Consider the following 17,798-nt stretch of genomic DNA (forward strand, 5'->3'; position numbering starts at 1 on the left):
CCTGCGACTCCTCATCAAAAACCAAGCCTCTGACAGATTTCCCGTGTTGGTCTAATGACATACTTTGCAGCACAAACTCGGAGATACTCTCCATCAGTCGTGTTTGCCTCATTCCATCATCTGACTTCATCTTTCATTATCCGTCCCTCTCCATCTCCGCCACACACTCATCTCAATTCATTTGGATCCCTGTCATTAAATCTACACCAAAATATCCTGATGGCAATGTGCTGTGTGAGGAGGTGTGAAGCATTTTCCAAATTGCAATCATGACTTTCAGTGCTAGTTTCTATGTTTTTATTAAATAACTGGGCAAAAATCATCCACACTCCAACATCCTTTCTTATTTCCTGGCCAGGAAGGAAACTTCTGATCTGTGCATGAATCAGTTAGTATTCCAAGGACACATAATGAGTATTTCTTTTGATAACAGAGAGCGGCGCGTCTTCCCTGGCAAAGATGAACAAAGGTTTTCTTTAATCACAGACTCAACGTGAGCCTGTTTACAAGGTGGTGACTTCCTTCTGAGGTTCCCCTGCGAGCCGTGAAATGAAAGACGGACACAGGTTGGGGAAGCGGTGTTGAAGTGAGACAGACACAGCCAGGATTCGGGGTTAATGAGGCGGCGCCGCAAGACAGAAGGCAAGACGTCGTCGAGCAGTGTTTTCCGCTGCATATCTATTATCGCAGGTCAGGTCGTCTTCATGCTTTCACCTCCACTCGTCCCTCATGCTTGTCACCTCTGCTGCACGGCGCCACCCGGGGTCGTGATCGATTAGCTGGGCAGAAACACACTCCAGCGGCCTGAAAACCTGCTTGTCTCCGTGAAGCGGACTGACAACAGGAGCATTTGGAGATGAAGTGAACGATTTTCAGCAAACGATCCCGGACTTTATGAAAGTTTGTTTTGATCGAGTGTTAACTCATGAAGCCTCCTGTCAGCACCCTAAAATCATTATATTCATTTCTTAGTCTTGTCAGGTTTTTAATTTTGCACCTATCACTTCTTTACTCTCGTCTGCCTCCATGTTCTGCTCTCGTCTCCTTGACTCGCTGCTTCCTTTTTACTATATTTACCATTCTATCAGACACAGTCGGCTCTCTGGCTTTGCTCTCTTGGCTGCAGCATAATGGATCCTTTGCAGAGTTACAGCAGGGAGTCAAGGCTGATTTTCAGAATTCACTCTGCCTGTATGAGTTAACATCTCGTTCCTGAATATGCTATTAATCAAACATTGATCCGTCAATAGCGGGACCGTGGTTAAAAGGAGTTTCATTATCTGTTAACAAGCTGGAGGAAGAAAAGTGAAACACTGGAGATTCTGTAAGCACCGACTTCTGATCTGTCCTGCTTTATTCCGCTCTGCTCGCCGTGTGATCCGAGGACACGGGGCCCGGTGCGCGGGGCTGACACTCTCGCTCATCATGCAGTATTATTACTCCACTGTAGTCTGAGGCGGCCGGATCACAGCTGGCTAAAGACACAACATGAGTCTATCTATCTGCGTTAAGCCTGCCAGGCCGCCGCGCTGAGTGCTTGTGACATGACAGACACTTAGCGGTGAAGCCACTGCATCTGGGCCTGGCCTGAAACGGGGAAATTACTGAGCCCATTATGGCAATGAGCTGCACACTGGTTCCCAGCACTTAGGATGGCAATGAGGCAGCGCAGCAGGCGGCGATCACACAGCAAAATGGACACGTGTAGAGGGTAGAGGCACACAAAGGTGCGCCCCACACACTCACACACACACACACACACACACACACACACACACACACACACACAGCTACTGACAACCAGCTACTACTCGGTCTTTTTTCTCTCTTTTGAGGATGACAACCCTATTATGTGGACCTGTCATAGAGATCCAGACACACAAGCACACACACACACACACACATCTTACATCCCATTTAATTTTACATCCATCTGAGCACCACAGACCTTTGTTGGGTGACCCATTAGAATTCTGCTTCCCTTCTCCACTTTCGCCTCTGGCTTTTGATTTAAGCCAGAGGAGATGTGATGTGACTGTGATGAACGTTGAGATTTATCACACCGCTCCGTCCGACTGCATGTATATGTGTGTGTAATGCAATTAACAAGGCTCGTCCATGTTGTGGAGGGAGTCTCACTGTGGTGCAGACAGGCAGACCCTCAGGTCCGAGTCTGAACAAAGGTGTCTCATCTGTACGTCCGTGTCTTCAAAGCGTAGACGTCTCTGCTCTTTCGTGCTTGTAACTTGAGAGATTTAAATAACAGGTTTGATGCCAGCAGACGCCGAAGACGGTGTGTGTATGTGTGTGTGTGCGTTGCCGTGTTTCAGATCACTGGGTCTTTGATAATGTATTCATGCCTCCAAATGACAAATGGCTCCCACCAGGAGGCAGTTTAACATTTAAATGAGGAGCTGGAAAAAAAAAAAAAAAAAAACCACGGAAAAAATAGAACCACAACACACAGCAGAGAGTGGATGGACCGGAGCAGGCCAGAGACTCTCTGCATGTAGGACCAAACATTAAACACACAACTCCAATCCACCCACATGCAAACATGAGGATCCACCGACACTGAATATGAATGTCGGCGCAGAGGAACGAGATCGGCGTACGATGCAGGAACAGCTGGCGTCCCAGCGGGGAATCGGAGAGCAGAGGAGAATTTGTTGGCGTGCAAAACCAGCAGCGACTGATGAAAGTTTCTATAAACAGCCCAGCAAGCCCTCTGCTCAGGTAGGGACGATATCCCCTCAAACAATATTCTGCTGCTTGGTCCGCCTGCCAGGTGCCCCCTCCACCTCCACCTCCACCTCCACCCGTCTGCGACTCCTCGCCATTAACGGAGAAACAGAAACGCATCACATGGCTGAAGGGACGGAATGTGCACACAGACAGATGCAGGGACTGCCGTGGCCGGTACGTGTGAATAAACGGATTTACACTCATGCATGTGCATGAAGGTACAAGTGAGTGACAGTCACATATTCACTCACGTGCACGACTCCACACACGGAGGAGTGACAAATGGCGCCGTCTGATCCTCCGGCGAGCGCAATGGATTGCCGTGGCAACCGAGTGTAGCCGCCAGACTACACAGCCAGTTATCCACAAGCCATGACCTCTGACTCTGACAGCAGCACTACTGCAACTTTATTTACACCAGCCGGCCAAAACATTATGACCAGCTGAGTAATGCTGAACCACAGAGCAACGGACTCTGCTCTGAAGACGCCCTTTTCCATCTGGCATCAAGTTGCAGACAGCAGAACATTTGATTCTCTCAAGTTGCAGACTTGTCTGTTCAGCACATCTGACAGATCGAGACCCGGGCATTAAGCGGTCAGTTTGACAAACTTAGACCCTGTTTACAGAACGACATTTTAATGTGACAACGCAAAACTTTCATTGAGTTTTGGGTGTCTGTTCACACAACAATGGTGCTCGGAGTCATTGAAAATGGCTCCCAAGGTGGAACTTTTTGGCAATGCTCCTACTCCATCTCCATGAAAACGGGGGACGACTTTGGCTTACCGTATTTTCCACACTATAAGGAGCACGTAAAAACCTGTAATTTTCTCAAAACCCAACAGAGCGCCTTATAATTCGATGCGCCTTTTTTGCGGGAAATACGGTAATCACCCTGATCACATGAGCAAACAACCCCTGCTTGCTAAGCTGCTAAGCTAGCTAGTTTAAACAGAACGGCAAACATGAAGCTTCAGGCACATTCTCCACTCTCCCAACCGCGGAGCACGGCACGCGGCTTCACAGCCGGCCGACGTGGGAAGCGGCGGGACGCCGGGCGGCAGCCTGCACGCTGCGACTCTGAGAACGGCCGGCCCCCGCCCGGCAGCCCACCCGCCGGGACGCCGGGAGCGGCTGGCCGGCTGCGGCTGAGCTGTCGGTGGGGCACTTCACTCAGGAGACCGCAGCTGGCTGAACCTCGGTGACCGAGCGAGTTCGACCAGTCGTGGCCGCGCTCTGAGCTGCATCCGTGAAGAGGAGCGATCCTCAGTCAAACTGGCTTTGATATGTCGCTTTACTCACACATTTCAACCGAGAATGTAACCACCTAGACCGCCAATATGTATTTCGCTCATACTATTCTATACATCCTATGCGCCTTAAAATGTGGTGCGCCCCATGTATGAATTTTTTTTTAATAAAAGCCATTCATTGACTGTGCGCCTATTAATCCAGTGAGCCTTATAGTGCCGGAAATACGGTATTTGGTAGATCAAGTCATCTCTCAAATAGAAGGTTGCAGATTTCGATTCCCTATCTGTCCTTGAGCAAGGCACTGAACCCCAAATTGCTCTGACCACCTTCCAGGGCAGCCGCCTCCACTGACGTGTGAGTGTGTGTGTGAGTGGGTGAATGTGATTAACAACGTAAAGCGCATTGAGGGCTGCTCAAGTAGTGGAAATGCAAAGTAAAACAATCCATTTAGCATTTAGAGGGACAATAACAACATGTGGAGTGCCTCCCACTTCATATTCTCCTGGGACTTGGTAGATTTATATGAGAGAGTCACCCGTAACAGCAATCCAACTTGTTTTCTATCAATACAAATGCTTTTATACTCGCCATTGTTAATGGTTTTTTTTTTTTTTTTGTTCTCTGGGTGTGTGTGTGTGGTTTTAATACAAAAGAAAACAACACTCCACACTCCACTTCACAACCCACTCGTGGCCCTACATGATATCCACATCGTTTCCATGTGAACAGACACTGCTTTTAAAATGGCAAAACTCTTTGAAACAAAAACTATGTATTTTCACTTGCAATAGCTCCATTTACATGAAGCTTAATCGACAAATGTGTCCCTAAAGCATTTCTGAACCATTTTTGCTTCGTGGCAACACGTGATACCATCAGAGGCCACGTCCATGTTTTCATGCAACAGTGTCCTTGGCTGCAGCAATGCTGAGTATGCAAACTGGACTGGTATATGAAATCCAATTGTGATGTGAGGCGTGGCGATTTGTTAATTGCAAAGGCTGTGATCTGAAAAATTCAAAATCCCTCCTTCCCCCCATTCTTGGGTTTGAGTGACAAAGCGTTTTGACGAATGTAGTGTTTTTCCTCTGTGTGGCAAACCAATCATCTGGCACAGCCCAGGCCACACGCATGTCCACCCAACAACAGAAACAAGCTGGAGTATGGCGTGACTAATAATGCCCTCTGAAGAGGAGGTCAGATGAGTTAATAAAGAAACACAAAATAGAAATAGTTTGATGGGAAATAGAAAGAAGAAACAGGAAAAGAATGTTCTGCAAGATGTCTTGTGGAGCCATCTCCCTACAAATAAATGCAACAAATTTCTACCACCATTTAAAAACACATCACCAGCAGACCCCTTAGAAGTGAGTGAAAGCAGCGGCATCGCACCACTGCGGCTCATTTACAGTTTGGCCGGCATCAAAAGAGCACTCTGGTCTGCAATAACCACTGAAAGCACCCTAAAAAAAAGGTCCAAGTAGTTTTAATAATGTTAATGTTTTTATATTCAGTTAATTCAATGTAACTGAATATACAGTGAAGATTTAAGTGCTATTCATTTGTTGAATTTAAAGGTGCATTAAGGAGTTTTACAACCTTAAAAATACTTATTTTCCACCATAAATATGTTACACATTTTTAGTGATGTGTACAATGTGCCCTGACATATTCATTACAAGTACCTCTAACAGCGCTAAATTGTCACCTGAAAGTTGCAGTGCCGGTCCGGCACCAGCATTTTTTTTTGGGAGAATTTGAAAGGAATGACGTAATGCGTGCTCCGGCTTGTTAAGTTTCGCTTTGTCCGCCATTACTCCGCCAGATGCTCAGTGAGCAACAACTGAGCAGGAGCTTCCAGATATTAAGAAAAGACTGGCTTCTAGCACTGCCACAGCTCCACACAGACTCCACCAGGTAAAAGAAACTTAAATTTTACTTGAGTGCTACTAAACGAACGAGGAAGGAGTCCCCCTCTTCCGTGCACGGGAGCCACAGGCACGAGTTTTTCACTAAGCTGCATTACGCCCAAGGCCTGCAGGGGGCGCTGTTTCGCATAAAACGTGCAAACTCCTTAATGCACCTTTAATTTCTTTCAAAAGACAGGAGCATTTACTTGAAGGTGGTATATGCATTGGATGTTGACAGTATGAATTTAGAAAACCTATAATAGATTGTTTGAAGCAATAAAATCTTTTCAATTCTTATTTGTGAATAGCATGGCAGCGTTACTGTGAGTGGATCAGAGCGGCAGGGTGATATAATATTTGATGACCAAAAAAAAAAAAAACACAATCCCAACATCATTCACAAAAACCACCACAGTATATTTCTTCTTCCTAAATCTCTCAGCCTCACTGCTGCGATAGGTGGTTCATGTCATGGGAACAAACGCGAGAGCGGCAGCAGCCAAGGTCTCCCGGCAGAAACCCCCCATCCCTCTGATGGAAAATGAAACATCATTCGTCAGTCGACATCTTTCTTTCCTCTGTGGAACTCTGATGTTCGACAATCTGAATCAGCCCACCTATCCAACCCCTCCCCCCCCCATGCAACAAGCTGTGATGCACCATGTAATCTGGATACCTCACTCTGAGAAACAGCTTCAGCTTCTGCAGCAGCTGCCCTCGTCCGTTGGCTCAGTTTTCACTCCCTACATGCATCAGTAAACCTTGGCCCCCGTCACCACTTTACCGGGTTTTCCTTCCTGAAATCTCTCTTGATAGGTACCGATCACTGCAGACCACTGAGAGCGTCCCACAAGAGCTGGAGTATTGAAGGAGCTTTAACCCAGTTGACGAAGCACAAAGTTAAATCCTGACACTCGTCCACTTTCCCTGCTTTCAGACAACAACCTAAACGACAACATGTAGTCGTAATGCCCAACGTATCGGACCACCATCACTTTCTTTCATCGATGGATGAATTAACGCTTCACTTTCGTCCATTTCCTCCATCATTCATCATCTGCTGCTGTCTGGAGGGCTGCGGAAGTTGATGTGCTCTCATGCTGTTCACCAGGAGCTCGCTCCGTTCGGTTGCTGACCGTGCAAAGCTCTCGCCCAGAGCACCCTTCATACTGACACACGGGGTCAGACGGGCTTGAACTGGCTATGAGACTGGTCCGCAGCTAAACGGAGAAAAATCTCAATTCAGAACCCATTTTAAGACTTTAAAAGATAAGTTTTTAACTGAGCTAATCCGTTAAGGGTTTACACACTCGGTAATGCTAATATAAAACACTGTGGTGTTAAATATCTCTGTCCATCTCAAGGTGTCAAACACAACCCAGTTTCATTTTGAGTGGGCTGGAGTAAGTAAAATAATAACCTTTAAACTTAGACTTTAAGGATTTTTGACATGAATCTGTATTGACATCCCCGTCAGCAGTGTTGTGCTTTCACACAGACTGACCCCTGACAGCGTCCAGTGAGCAGAGCTCCTGTCCAGTTTTGGTCCAGACGAAAGTAGTCCGGCAAGTTTGCTGGGGTCACGAAAATAAAGCGTTTTTCTTCTCAAACCAATATGTGTTCGAAAGAGTGCATCACAAAACCGTTGTTCATGAAAAAGTCAGACCTCGTAAACGCTTGGCACTATTTTCTCTCCCTTCACATCACTCCGCGCCGCCTCCAGCTGGAGGTAACTTTGACAATGAAATGTCCAAAAAAAAAAAATCTCCTCCTATAGCAGCTGCATTATGCATATTTTTATGAAATCCCCCTGACAGCATGGCTTTAAGCCTAAATACTAACATGCTAGTTTCTTATCTTTCACTGCGGCATCACTGGTATCTCAGCTCGGGGCTCCATATTGTGTCGTGTCCACTAATTTTAAGAAATGTATTATAAAATCAATGTTTTCTTTGACATTTTCACCAAGTGCTTGGTGGATTGATGGGCCAGACTGAAGCTTCCTGAGGCTTTTTTTGGCCCACGGGTTTTATGTTTGACACTCCTGGTCTAACCTCTGCTGTTTTTCTCCTTTTCTGAAATGCTGTCTCAGTTGTTTCTGCGAACGTGTAGTTTTTATACGTACAGAACAAACCATTGTCTCTTTTAACCTGCTCTGTTTGTGTAACATCGCTGCACTGTTTCCATCTTCTCTCCTCCTCCTGCAGAGCGGAGCGGAGTGGATAGCTATTCGCTGGCGGGCTCCACATACATATAATGATGAAGATGTAGGGGTCAATCGATGTCCTGTTGCTTGTCCACATAAGAGGAGGTTATCACACAATCATTGTTCAAATCACAACGGGGAAAAGAGCAAATTTGTCCTGCCAATGACATTGCATGCAAAAAAGAAAAGAAAAAAAGAGTTGAGACTCAGGTCAAGCAGGCATCAGTATTCCGCTCATATTTGAATCACATGTACAAACTCAAACATTAGCAGGAAGTTGTTTCCAGACCGGGAGCTGAGATTTGTACGGGTCCCCTCGCTTTTATCTGAGGAGGTGCTGGAAAAGCAGCACGGACACTTGTAATCTATTCCGGCTGCATCTCAGACATATATATCGGACGGAGTAGAAATTTATATCTGGCTGTGTTATGGCTGCGTTATATTTCGGCTCAGGGAAAGCACTGTTGATAGCTGCTCGCTGCTGATTCACGCTGAAATACCTCAGCATCTACAGTAATGAAAGGAAGGCTGTAAATGCGACATTCATGACGCCCCACAGGAAGAACAGCAATGATTTTGTCTTGTTGCTCCTCCAGGTCAAACTTTTTTATCTGTCTGCAGATAAACTGTTTTTTTTTTTTTTAGCACAACTTTGCTTCAACTTTAGCAAATCAATGATTTTTTTTCCCCTGTAATGCCAACTTGAAGGTGACAGTTGTGATTTTAATCTTAAAACTCTGAAATACCTGGATTGACTGGATACATGACAGGAAGTCAACTCAAAGGGCTTTTTATAGAAAATGCACCAGATGTGGGATGCTGCCTCTGTCAGGGCGAATCCACTTCCCAGAGAATCAGCTGGGATTGTATTTTCAGTGGGGTGGAGGAACCGAGACGCCTCTTCAACAGAATAGTGGTCCAGGGGGGCCGTGTTAGAACCGGTAAAGCCAAGCGTTCGGGTTCAGCTACGAACACATTCATGGCTGAAACGAAGCATTAACTTTCACTAATTAAAATGAAGAAACTATCTCATCTTAAAACTCTGAGATTATGTAATAAATTCCCAGATCCCACTATTCTAGAAACTTTTTAATAGGTATTATTCAAGCTTTTCCTTCTTATTCTGTCTCCAATACAAATCTCGCTGCCGCTTCTCCCCATTTCTCTTCCTCAGACCTGATTCCTCACCCACTTGCCCAGCTCTATATCTTTTTCTTGTTATCATCTCTTATGTCCCTTCCTTTCTCTTCGTCGCCTGACCCTTCCACCTCCTCCCACCTTCTTCTCCTGCCCCATCATTACTCCTCTTTCAGCGCTCATCCCTCTAAGGCTGCCGGATTCCCCGGCACAACAGTGCTATTCTGCTGCCTACTAATAGAAATCCCTCAGTTCTTCTAATGGATCTGTCAGAATCTCCAGAGAGCAGGAGACCAGATGGATTGATATGAGGAGGGAGAGAGACAGAGAAAAGGGGACAAAGAGCGGTGGAGACACCGAGAGATGATGAGACAGTGAGAGAACCAAAGAGGAAGGGGGGAAAAAAAAACAGAAGCATCGGGGCTCTCAGCACTTTCATCTGAGCCTCGGAAAGTCTCAAAGCTCCGGCTCCACTGACGCCGCCAACCAGCCACCATATGGTCCGACAGACACCGCGCCGCTTAAGGCCATCGCACTGTCGCCGAGGGATAACGGCCGTTTCAGAGCGACCAGGTGAAGTCAACGCACAGCGGCGAGCCTCTTCCGGCGAGAGTGCTCGGAGTCTTGCGGAGATTGTTTTAAATCGCTCGCGAGATATCTGCATAAATCTCCCGTCCATCAGGGTGCTGCAGGGGGGGAGCGACAGCTTACCGTTGTCTGTGGCGATGAAGACGGCCGTGTATTTGTTGTCGTGGACATACGGAGACTCGCGGTCCAGCGAGGCCGAAGTGTTGACAGTTCCTCTGACTGGGTTCACACTCAGCCAGCCTGCTGGGTCTCTCAGAACAGCGTACCTGCAATCAAAAAAAAAAAAAAAAATGTAATCATCAATGCCATCAAGGCTAAACAAAAAAAAAGTTGTTTGAAATTTCCTCGTCACTTTTTATTCCAATCAGAAACATTTACAACGACGAGAACATTGACCATAAACGACGGTTAAAGACAGAAACAGTGCAAATCTTTCTGAAAGTGGGGAAAAAAAAAAAAAAAAAAACACTGGTACACCGTCTTCTGATGTATTCCATGCAAATTGCAGGACTTTCATGTATTTTCTTGGGAAACTTTACAGGTAACTGTGAAATTGCTCCAATAACCTTGCGAACAATCCTGAGGGATTATTTTAGGTCTGCAGAAAAGAACATGAAAGTGACATCCTCTGGAAATATAGCACAGCACATTTTTTTTGGTGAAGGTTGTTTGTCGTTTTCAAAGTTAAGGCAATGACACCATTTTCTTGTGCTTCAAAGTAGAAAATTGGATATTTAGAGACGAGTTCTGCCTCTATTCAACAGCAACGCTGCACGTGTCAAACACGGCGCCGCGGCTATTGTTGCTGCTGGAACTGAGTGTTTCGTTACAGTGCGATACCACGACACTGTCAGATTATGCTGCAGGTGGAAGGACTTGAAAATCAGTCTTTTTGATGCGTTTGATGAATTTGGAAAAAGCTGCCAACGCACGCAAAAAAATTCCTGTGCTAATCAATATTGTGATCAGAAAACTGTGATTTTCTGATGAGTCTGAACATGTCATGTTATTTGGGAGCCACAGAAAGAGGCAGATGTTTGAGTTTTACTGGTTTGACTGATAACCGTCTTCACATAGGAGAGTAGTACGAAAATAGCAGGATAATTTCAAATCTAACTTCAAAATTATATTAAGAAAAAAAAAAGTGGATTGCAGTTTGATTAGATATCGCCACCTGAAGAGCTGAGGTCTGAAGACGGTGAGGACCTCTCCAAATATTGCGTAGGCAAGCTGCCAAGCCCGGCGCCGCTGTGAAAATGAGCTGAGGAGGAGATGGCGACCTTGCTAATGTGGCCACTCAGTGGAGCGCCGAGGGCTGCTGGACGGTGATTGGAAGGTTCTTTCGTCTGTTTCATCTGAGCTCACGCTCGCCACGGATTGATTTCAGGACCGCGGCGCACTGCTTCTCTATCGACATACATCAGCGTGCACACGCAAGCGTGTACTGTACATATGTCAGCTCAAGTCAGGCGAAATGGTGCTCATGCATGTGCAGAAAGCAGGGATAGGGAGCTGAGAGTTTCTCGTGGGCGCGCGCGCGCACACACACACACACACACACACACGCACGCACAGAACTTCAGGCTTTCTCCAGCACAAGGCCGCTCTTTGCCAAAGTGCTCAGCAGTAGACAAATTGTCTTTGAAATGGAGCTCTTCAGCTAACAGAGCGCGACAAAGCCTTGGGAAATGGCTTTGCAATCAACCTCTGCTCACACCTTTCCCCTCCCACTCTCACTCTCTCACCCACATACACTTTACACTTTCCCTGCAAGTGATCGCCGCTGTTACCCAACACACACGTTTTACTGTAACAAGAGATGCGACGCCGGGAGGCTGAACACGTTATTAAGATATATTATAATGACACGTCTGTCACTGCACACACACACACACACACACACACAAGTACAGCAGGTACTTATTCAAACACACGGAGAGGATCGGAGGGATTCATGAGACCGGCTGCTCCGGTGTGAGTGAACCAGACTCGCAGGTTTTTAACGTCTATATGTCTCACGCCTCCTGTCACTGACGACACGATCAGACACACTCTGTGGCCTCCGCATTGCATCAGTCTGTCACCATCTCCACGCTGTGCCGGTAGATCCACAGATACGTAATCATGGTGGAAAAAAATGCTATTTTCAGAGAATTAGCCAAGAACTCCACTGTGCAACTTTACATAGCAACCTGACCAGTGTGACGGATCACCACAATTAACAGAAAATGTTTTGATATTTACGTTTATGCCAACTAATAAGTAGGAATTGCAGTACAAATGTTTAAAAAAAAACTGTTTTTTTGAATTAGTCACTGATAAGATTTATGAAACAAGACTTGTTTCAAACTGATAACTTAATAATTAATGTTGCATATCTGTTTTATTAGAGTTGTGGGATTTATTTATCTTTATTTACTTTGAAAATCACCAACATACTTTGACAAGCATCATTAAATTAACCTTTTCTAATTTCCAATGTGAATTATTCAGGGTACGATGCAAATTAACCAAATTCTAAACAAGCGATTATATGAACTGACATGTTATTGGGTATGGGAAAAGTTTTGTGGAAGATGTGCCGCCTAAATCACTGTCAATGTGAAATAGTTACGTGACATACAGTATAAGGACCAACATATCGAAAGAGGTTGAAGCAATACAGAGAATATAATCAATACTGATATTCTTGACAACACAAGCAAATATAATTTGAATGGAGACTTGAAATCACTTCTGTAATATGAATAAACGGGGAGCGAAATAAGGTAAACAGGGCTTGGCAGAGAGAAAAGGTTAAGAGCAGGAATGCTAAATGCTTCAATAAACTAAGAAATATTGAAGGGCTTAGACCAGGGTTGTCAAACATACGGTCCGTGGGCCTGAAACTGGCCATGTTGTCAGTGTGAGTTTGTCAACATGCAAAATGCAACAGCTTCAGGAGAAGCTTTCTGGACATTTCATTGTATTTTGCACTGTAAGGTTTCAGTAAAACTGGATTCATGCTGAGATTGCACTAATTTTATTGACCAATTGCTCACATAAGGAAATATATTGACATTTTGATCATGTATCACAAAACATTAACATTTTTAGGCTCTTTTGGGACTATATTAGCAGTCCAGCCCACTAAAGATAAAATTGGGATGTGTGTGCCTTCTGAATTTAAGTGTGTGTCTCTGGCTTATACACTTTCTGCATCAAATGGACATATGCTGGACAGATTTTAACATGTAGAATTAAATAAAAGTTCCTGTAATTTATGTGAGACATGCTCTACAATGCAGTCTGTCGAAAAAAAAGAGGGTTTTTAGTTGTTTGAAAAAAGATCTGAAGGGGTAATATTTCTGCCTGCTTTAGTGCGGGCTCAAAGGTAACCACTAAATGAGTCGGATCTACTGTTTCTCCTCTCTGTGAAAACATAGGGACAGTCCATTAGAGCCCTTTAAAGGGCAAATTAGGAAGACATTAAAAAGCCATTAGGAATATTCATATCTGGTTCAATGTGTTTATCTCCAAAACCAGAGAGGGCCCAAACAAATCAGTCAACAAATGAGACAGCGCGCAAACACAATGTGCACGCATGTCTTTATTTGGCCACAAACACACTCGCGCTAAACACACACAAAAAGGCAAAGCACACAACGCCACGTCAACGTCTCCCGTACGTAATTATGTTCTGCTTTCGCTGTGAAATGAGTCTTAATAGAGCGGCTCGGATCTTTTGCTCACGTTTCAGAAACGCAGCATTCTGAGGCTCAGACTGTGACCCCCAGTTATAGGGAGGTGACGGTAATATTGCAGTTTCCACTGGACTGCAGAGTTACACCCTTAGGGGCCTTACTGTGCGCCTGTATAGCTGGCATCAGCACCCGCTCAGTGTGTGTGTGTGTGTGTGTGTGTGTAAGGGATCGACTTTAGCTGTAAGAGGACACAGAGAAGGCAGACATCTGCTACAACTGTCCTACTGTCAAAGTGTCCCGTTAGAGGTGATGCAGGGCCTGACACTTAACACAACACCAACCAATGAGAGTTTCAAAAAGTTTTCTTTGTCCTTTACATGCCAATAAAAAGCAAGGCAGTCCTGAAACTAGCAACTGTTAGACCTAAAACACTAAAACTTGCAGAGACGTCCTTCATTTGGATAAATTTAAAAAAAAAAAAGGAAGATACATTTTATCGTCTCAGTGGGGAAACTGTGCAAGTAAAACCAAAAGAAACACGATTCCAAGAGTAGAAGATCACAGCACATAATGCAGCTTAGTGAGAACTACAGAGAGGACGTTATCTGACACAAACCGTGCAAAGTAAATAATCTATGTTGACAGTTAATTCTGAAGTTTTAATCTGACTGTCGGCCTGCTGAATGCGTGAGACAGATGCGTTCTCTGTAACTCTGATCGCAGCCTTGTTTCTTTTGTTTTCTCAGACAACTCAAAGGGATCTGGGGGCAGGAGGGAGAAAGAGGCTTTGCCGCCCACTTGTAATCCAGTTACATCAGGAGCAAAACGCTGGCATACATTGTGCGCAGCTGCGATTGTGTTTGTGTGTCAATAGCAGGTGTGTGCGGGGCGCTCAGAGCAGAGCAGACAATCTGCAGTGGGAGCTAATTTAGAGGGAAAGCTCGAGATTGAAGAGTGAGTGCTGTGAAGCTCTTTGCATAAATGCTGATTATTGCTCTTGTTCTGGGTTCACTGGAATAAGATGTTCCTGGAACCTCTTCCAAGCAGTAGTTATGTACCTAAATTGTTATTTGCACTCTTTGTATGAATTCACATCACATTTTTCAAGTTTCTTAGGTACTTTATCTGAAAACTACCTTATTTTTTTTGCTCTTGTTCCACTGAATTAAATACACTTTTCTAGGTGAAGCGTTCAAGTCCACAGGAGGTAAAAGACAGGTTTAAGAAAAGTCTATTTGTAGTCACATAAAGCCCAGTCGATTACCAGGGCGATGTTGTATTTCAAACGCAAATGCTATTCCGAGTAACACTTTAAATGTACTTTCCAAAGCCGAGACACTTGGAGGAACCAAAAAGTTTCTTGTGTGCAGCATAGTAACTTCATTAAAGGAAAGTTAAACCATTTAGGTTCCCCAAAACATCATCATACTTTGGAAAATGTAAGAATGTGTTTTGGCTCCTTCCTTTGGATGTTTGCACTGTAGATCATGTGATCTGTGAGTTTTATTCTATGCAAGCTTTACCCTGGATGCTCTCCCTGTGATGGTCTAAACGTAAATAGTTAAAGTTATCAAAGTAAAAAGTTACTAATATATTTCTACATAGTTTGATTCAGATGTCAAACAGAGAAGTTCTGAAACAGCAATGACTGGTGACTCCAATTAAACATAAATAGTTAAAGAGAGATTATTAAAGAAAAAAAACATCAATATAAATCATAACCTGGTTAAAAAGTGGGTCATAATTTCATTTTTTGAATATGTCAACATTCTGTATCGAGTCCTGTTCCCGTTTCAGCTGATTCAACGGACTTTCCATGGTCGGTCCCTCCCATGCTGCCACATGGTGGGCAGGAAGAGGTGGGGATCGAACGGCTCACCTTCGCTTCGGAAGACGATGCACTTTGTCAAACAGGCCGCAGCCGCCCACGCCCAATTATCTTTCCACTCAAATTTCTCTCAAGCCAGTCAGTCGCTGCAGCCTCGTCCTTTAGATGTCATTGTGAAATTGTCATTCTGCGGGAGTCTCTCCAGCCAGGACCACATCGCTTCGTCACGAACGCCGTTCTGCCCACTGAGGTCTACGGCCATAAACTGGCTCGCCAAAGCATGTTTGTTTTAACACTTTCATGAATATTGTTCTTCAAGCATCCATCAATGATTGGAAGTTGGAGCAAATGGCTGTCAGTGACTTTAAAGAGACCTGAGACAGGTTTTCAGTCAATCACAGGAGACACACACTACACTGACATGACCCACATACACAAACACTTTCACATGACTGACTGGGACCCTGGATAAAGCATGCTGTCGTCCAGGTAGATCGATTACACTTAGAGTTTGGACGTGTTTTGCATGTGATGCAGTGAGAGTAATACCCATAAAGGGCAAACGTGCAAACACGAGCGTTCAAAATGAGGCGTTTCCTGCTTTAAAAACTGTTTACATGAGCTCGAACTGCTGAAACAGTGTTGGTTCTGTGTTTGTTCACTTGTGTTCATCATGGATTGATGAGATGGAGCGCTGAGTCCTCAAAAGCACAAAATGAAATGTGAGACCGTGGAGCTGTAGGTGTTGGTCCACGTTATAAGAAACTTATTGGATAGTTTCAGAAAATAAATCAGATTTGTCAAAAAATAAATAAAAAGGCAATATGGGAGATAATCTGTCAAAAAAGGGAAAAGCAACAAGAAGAGATTCAGAAAAAGACAACAAGACCTACAAAGGAGTACAAGAAAGGAAAATATAATAAAGTCTGAAAATAAAAGATGACATTTATGAAGACTTTAAAAAAAGATGCAATCATAAACTGAAACATTTTCACATGTGCAATGTTCCATATTAACGAAGGCAAACTTGCTAAATGGATCATTTGTGTCATTTTGTGTGCCGGTGAGACACAATCCTCAGAGCACAGAATTAGTTGACACATTTCCACACGTGTGTGTCTGTGTACCTATTTTTATCCATGGAAACTTTCACATCTCACACACACAGAGTCATTGAACACTGCAACAATCAAACATTTGAATTGTGTGAGTAGAGCAGAGCACATCTGTTCAGGCACAGGGAGAACATCTAACCTTAAAAATCTTTCCTTATTTCACAGTTTGTCTTTGAGGACTTCACGTGTGATCGTGTTGCTAATGATGAAGTGCATGGACGTCGGGTAACGCGCCAAACGCAGGGCCGGGCGTCCACACTGACTGATGATAATACAAGAGACGGCGGTCCACACTTGTTCCCTGTCATCGTTCAACACTACTGCTACTTTACGGTTTTAATTCAGGGATTCTAAAGGCATTATTTGACTGGTGCAGGCTGCTCATGGTGAAGTCGTGAAATGTTTTTGACACCCCTGGTTGAACCCATCTGTTGGGTATCTGGGGATGGAACTCCGCAACGAGTCGATCTTCAGGTTCAACCCTGGTTTTGTTCACCGCCAACTGTTGTGCACACCATTTAGTTCTTTTCCAGCTTTCCATCCCACCAGCTGATTAAGTTGCCCTTTGGAACACATGTTTAGCAGAGATTGTTCTGTAAAATCCGCAGCCTGCTGTACTGAGACTGAAACATCAGGTCAGAGTCCACAGGAAACTCCCAGGGCAAACAGCAAAACTCATCCGTCTCTCTCGTAAAGCTGTTTTCCAGCTGGACCTGTGTGGGATTTATTAAGGTGTGATATATATTCATGCCCTCTCCTCCCTATAGGAATGTGCATAATTAATGTTCTCTAAACATCCATAACAATAGAGCAACCGTTTAGGTCATAAACACTCTTACTTCCACAAGTAAATAGTTTTGGAGTTGTGAGGCACTAACTGTTGACCTCAGTGAAATTTAAGGGGTCAAAGACATTAACTGAATATTAAGATATATGCAAGCAGAATTCTTCTGCTTATGTATTTATATTACTGTGCTACTTTTAATCCTCATATTTTCCACTTTGCATTGGGTCTGGCCTCAATAATCAAATTAAATTGTCTGGAAAACCTCCTTTATCTTGAGTAGCAAAGTTCATGACCGACACACCGATATCAGGGCGCTGCAGGCATCGCTCCATAATCAGGTGGTTGTGTTCCTTAGAGGTATAGAAGGAATATAGGTAGGAGCTCTGGAAAGCCTGGAAGCTACACTACTGTTTGTCTGATTAAAAGGCCCAGCAGGAAGGAGGAGATAGCGACGCATAATGAGACAAAAGATCAGTGTCAAAAAAAAAAAAAGGAAAGAAAAACAGTTCCTGTGATTCCCAGATGTGGCTGAAGAATAACGA

At 44.4% G+C, this 17,798-nt stretch overlaps 1 protein-coding gene across 1 annotated transcript in view; it reads right to left on the reverse strand.

Annotated features, from left to right (window-relative positions):
• Positions 1 to 17,798, reverse strand: part of cdh13 (cadherin 13, H-cadherin (heart)) — a 378,606-nt gene that overhangs the window by 29,685 nt on the left and 331,123 nt on the right. Inside the window, exon 12 of the mRNA XM_030095419.1 lies at positions 9,967 to 10,109. Coding sequence (XP_029951279.1) covers positions 9,967 to 10,109 — 143 coding nt within the window. The remainder of the gene's footprint in view (positions 1 to 9,966; positions 10,110 to 17,798) is intronic.

The sequence above is a fragment of the Salarias fasciatus genome, chromosome 7 (genome assembly GCF_902148845.1).
Source record: "Salarias fasciatus chromosome 7, fSalaFa1.1, whole genome shotgun sequence".
NCBI classification, from domain to species: Eukaryota; Metazoa; Chordata; class Actinopteri; order Blenniiformes; family Blenniidae; genus Salarias; species Salarias fasciatus.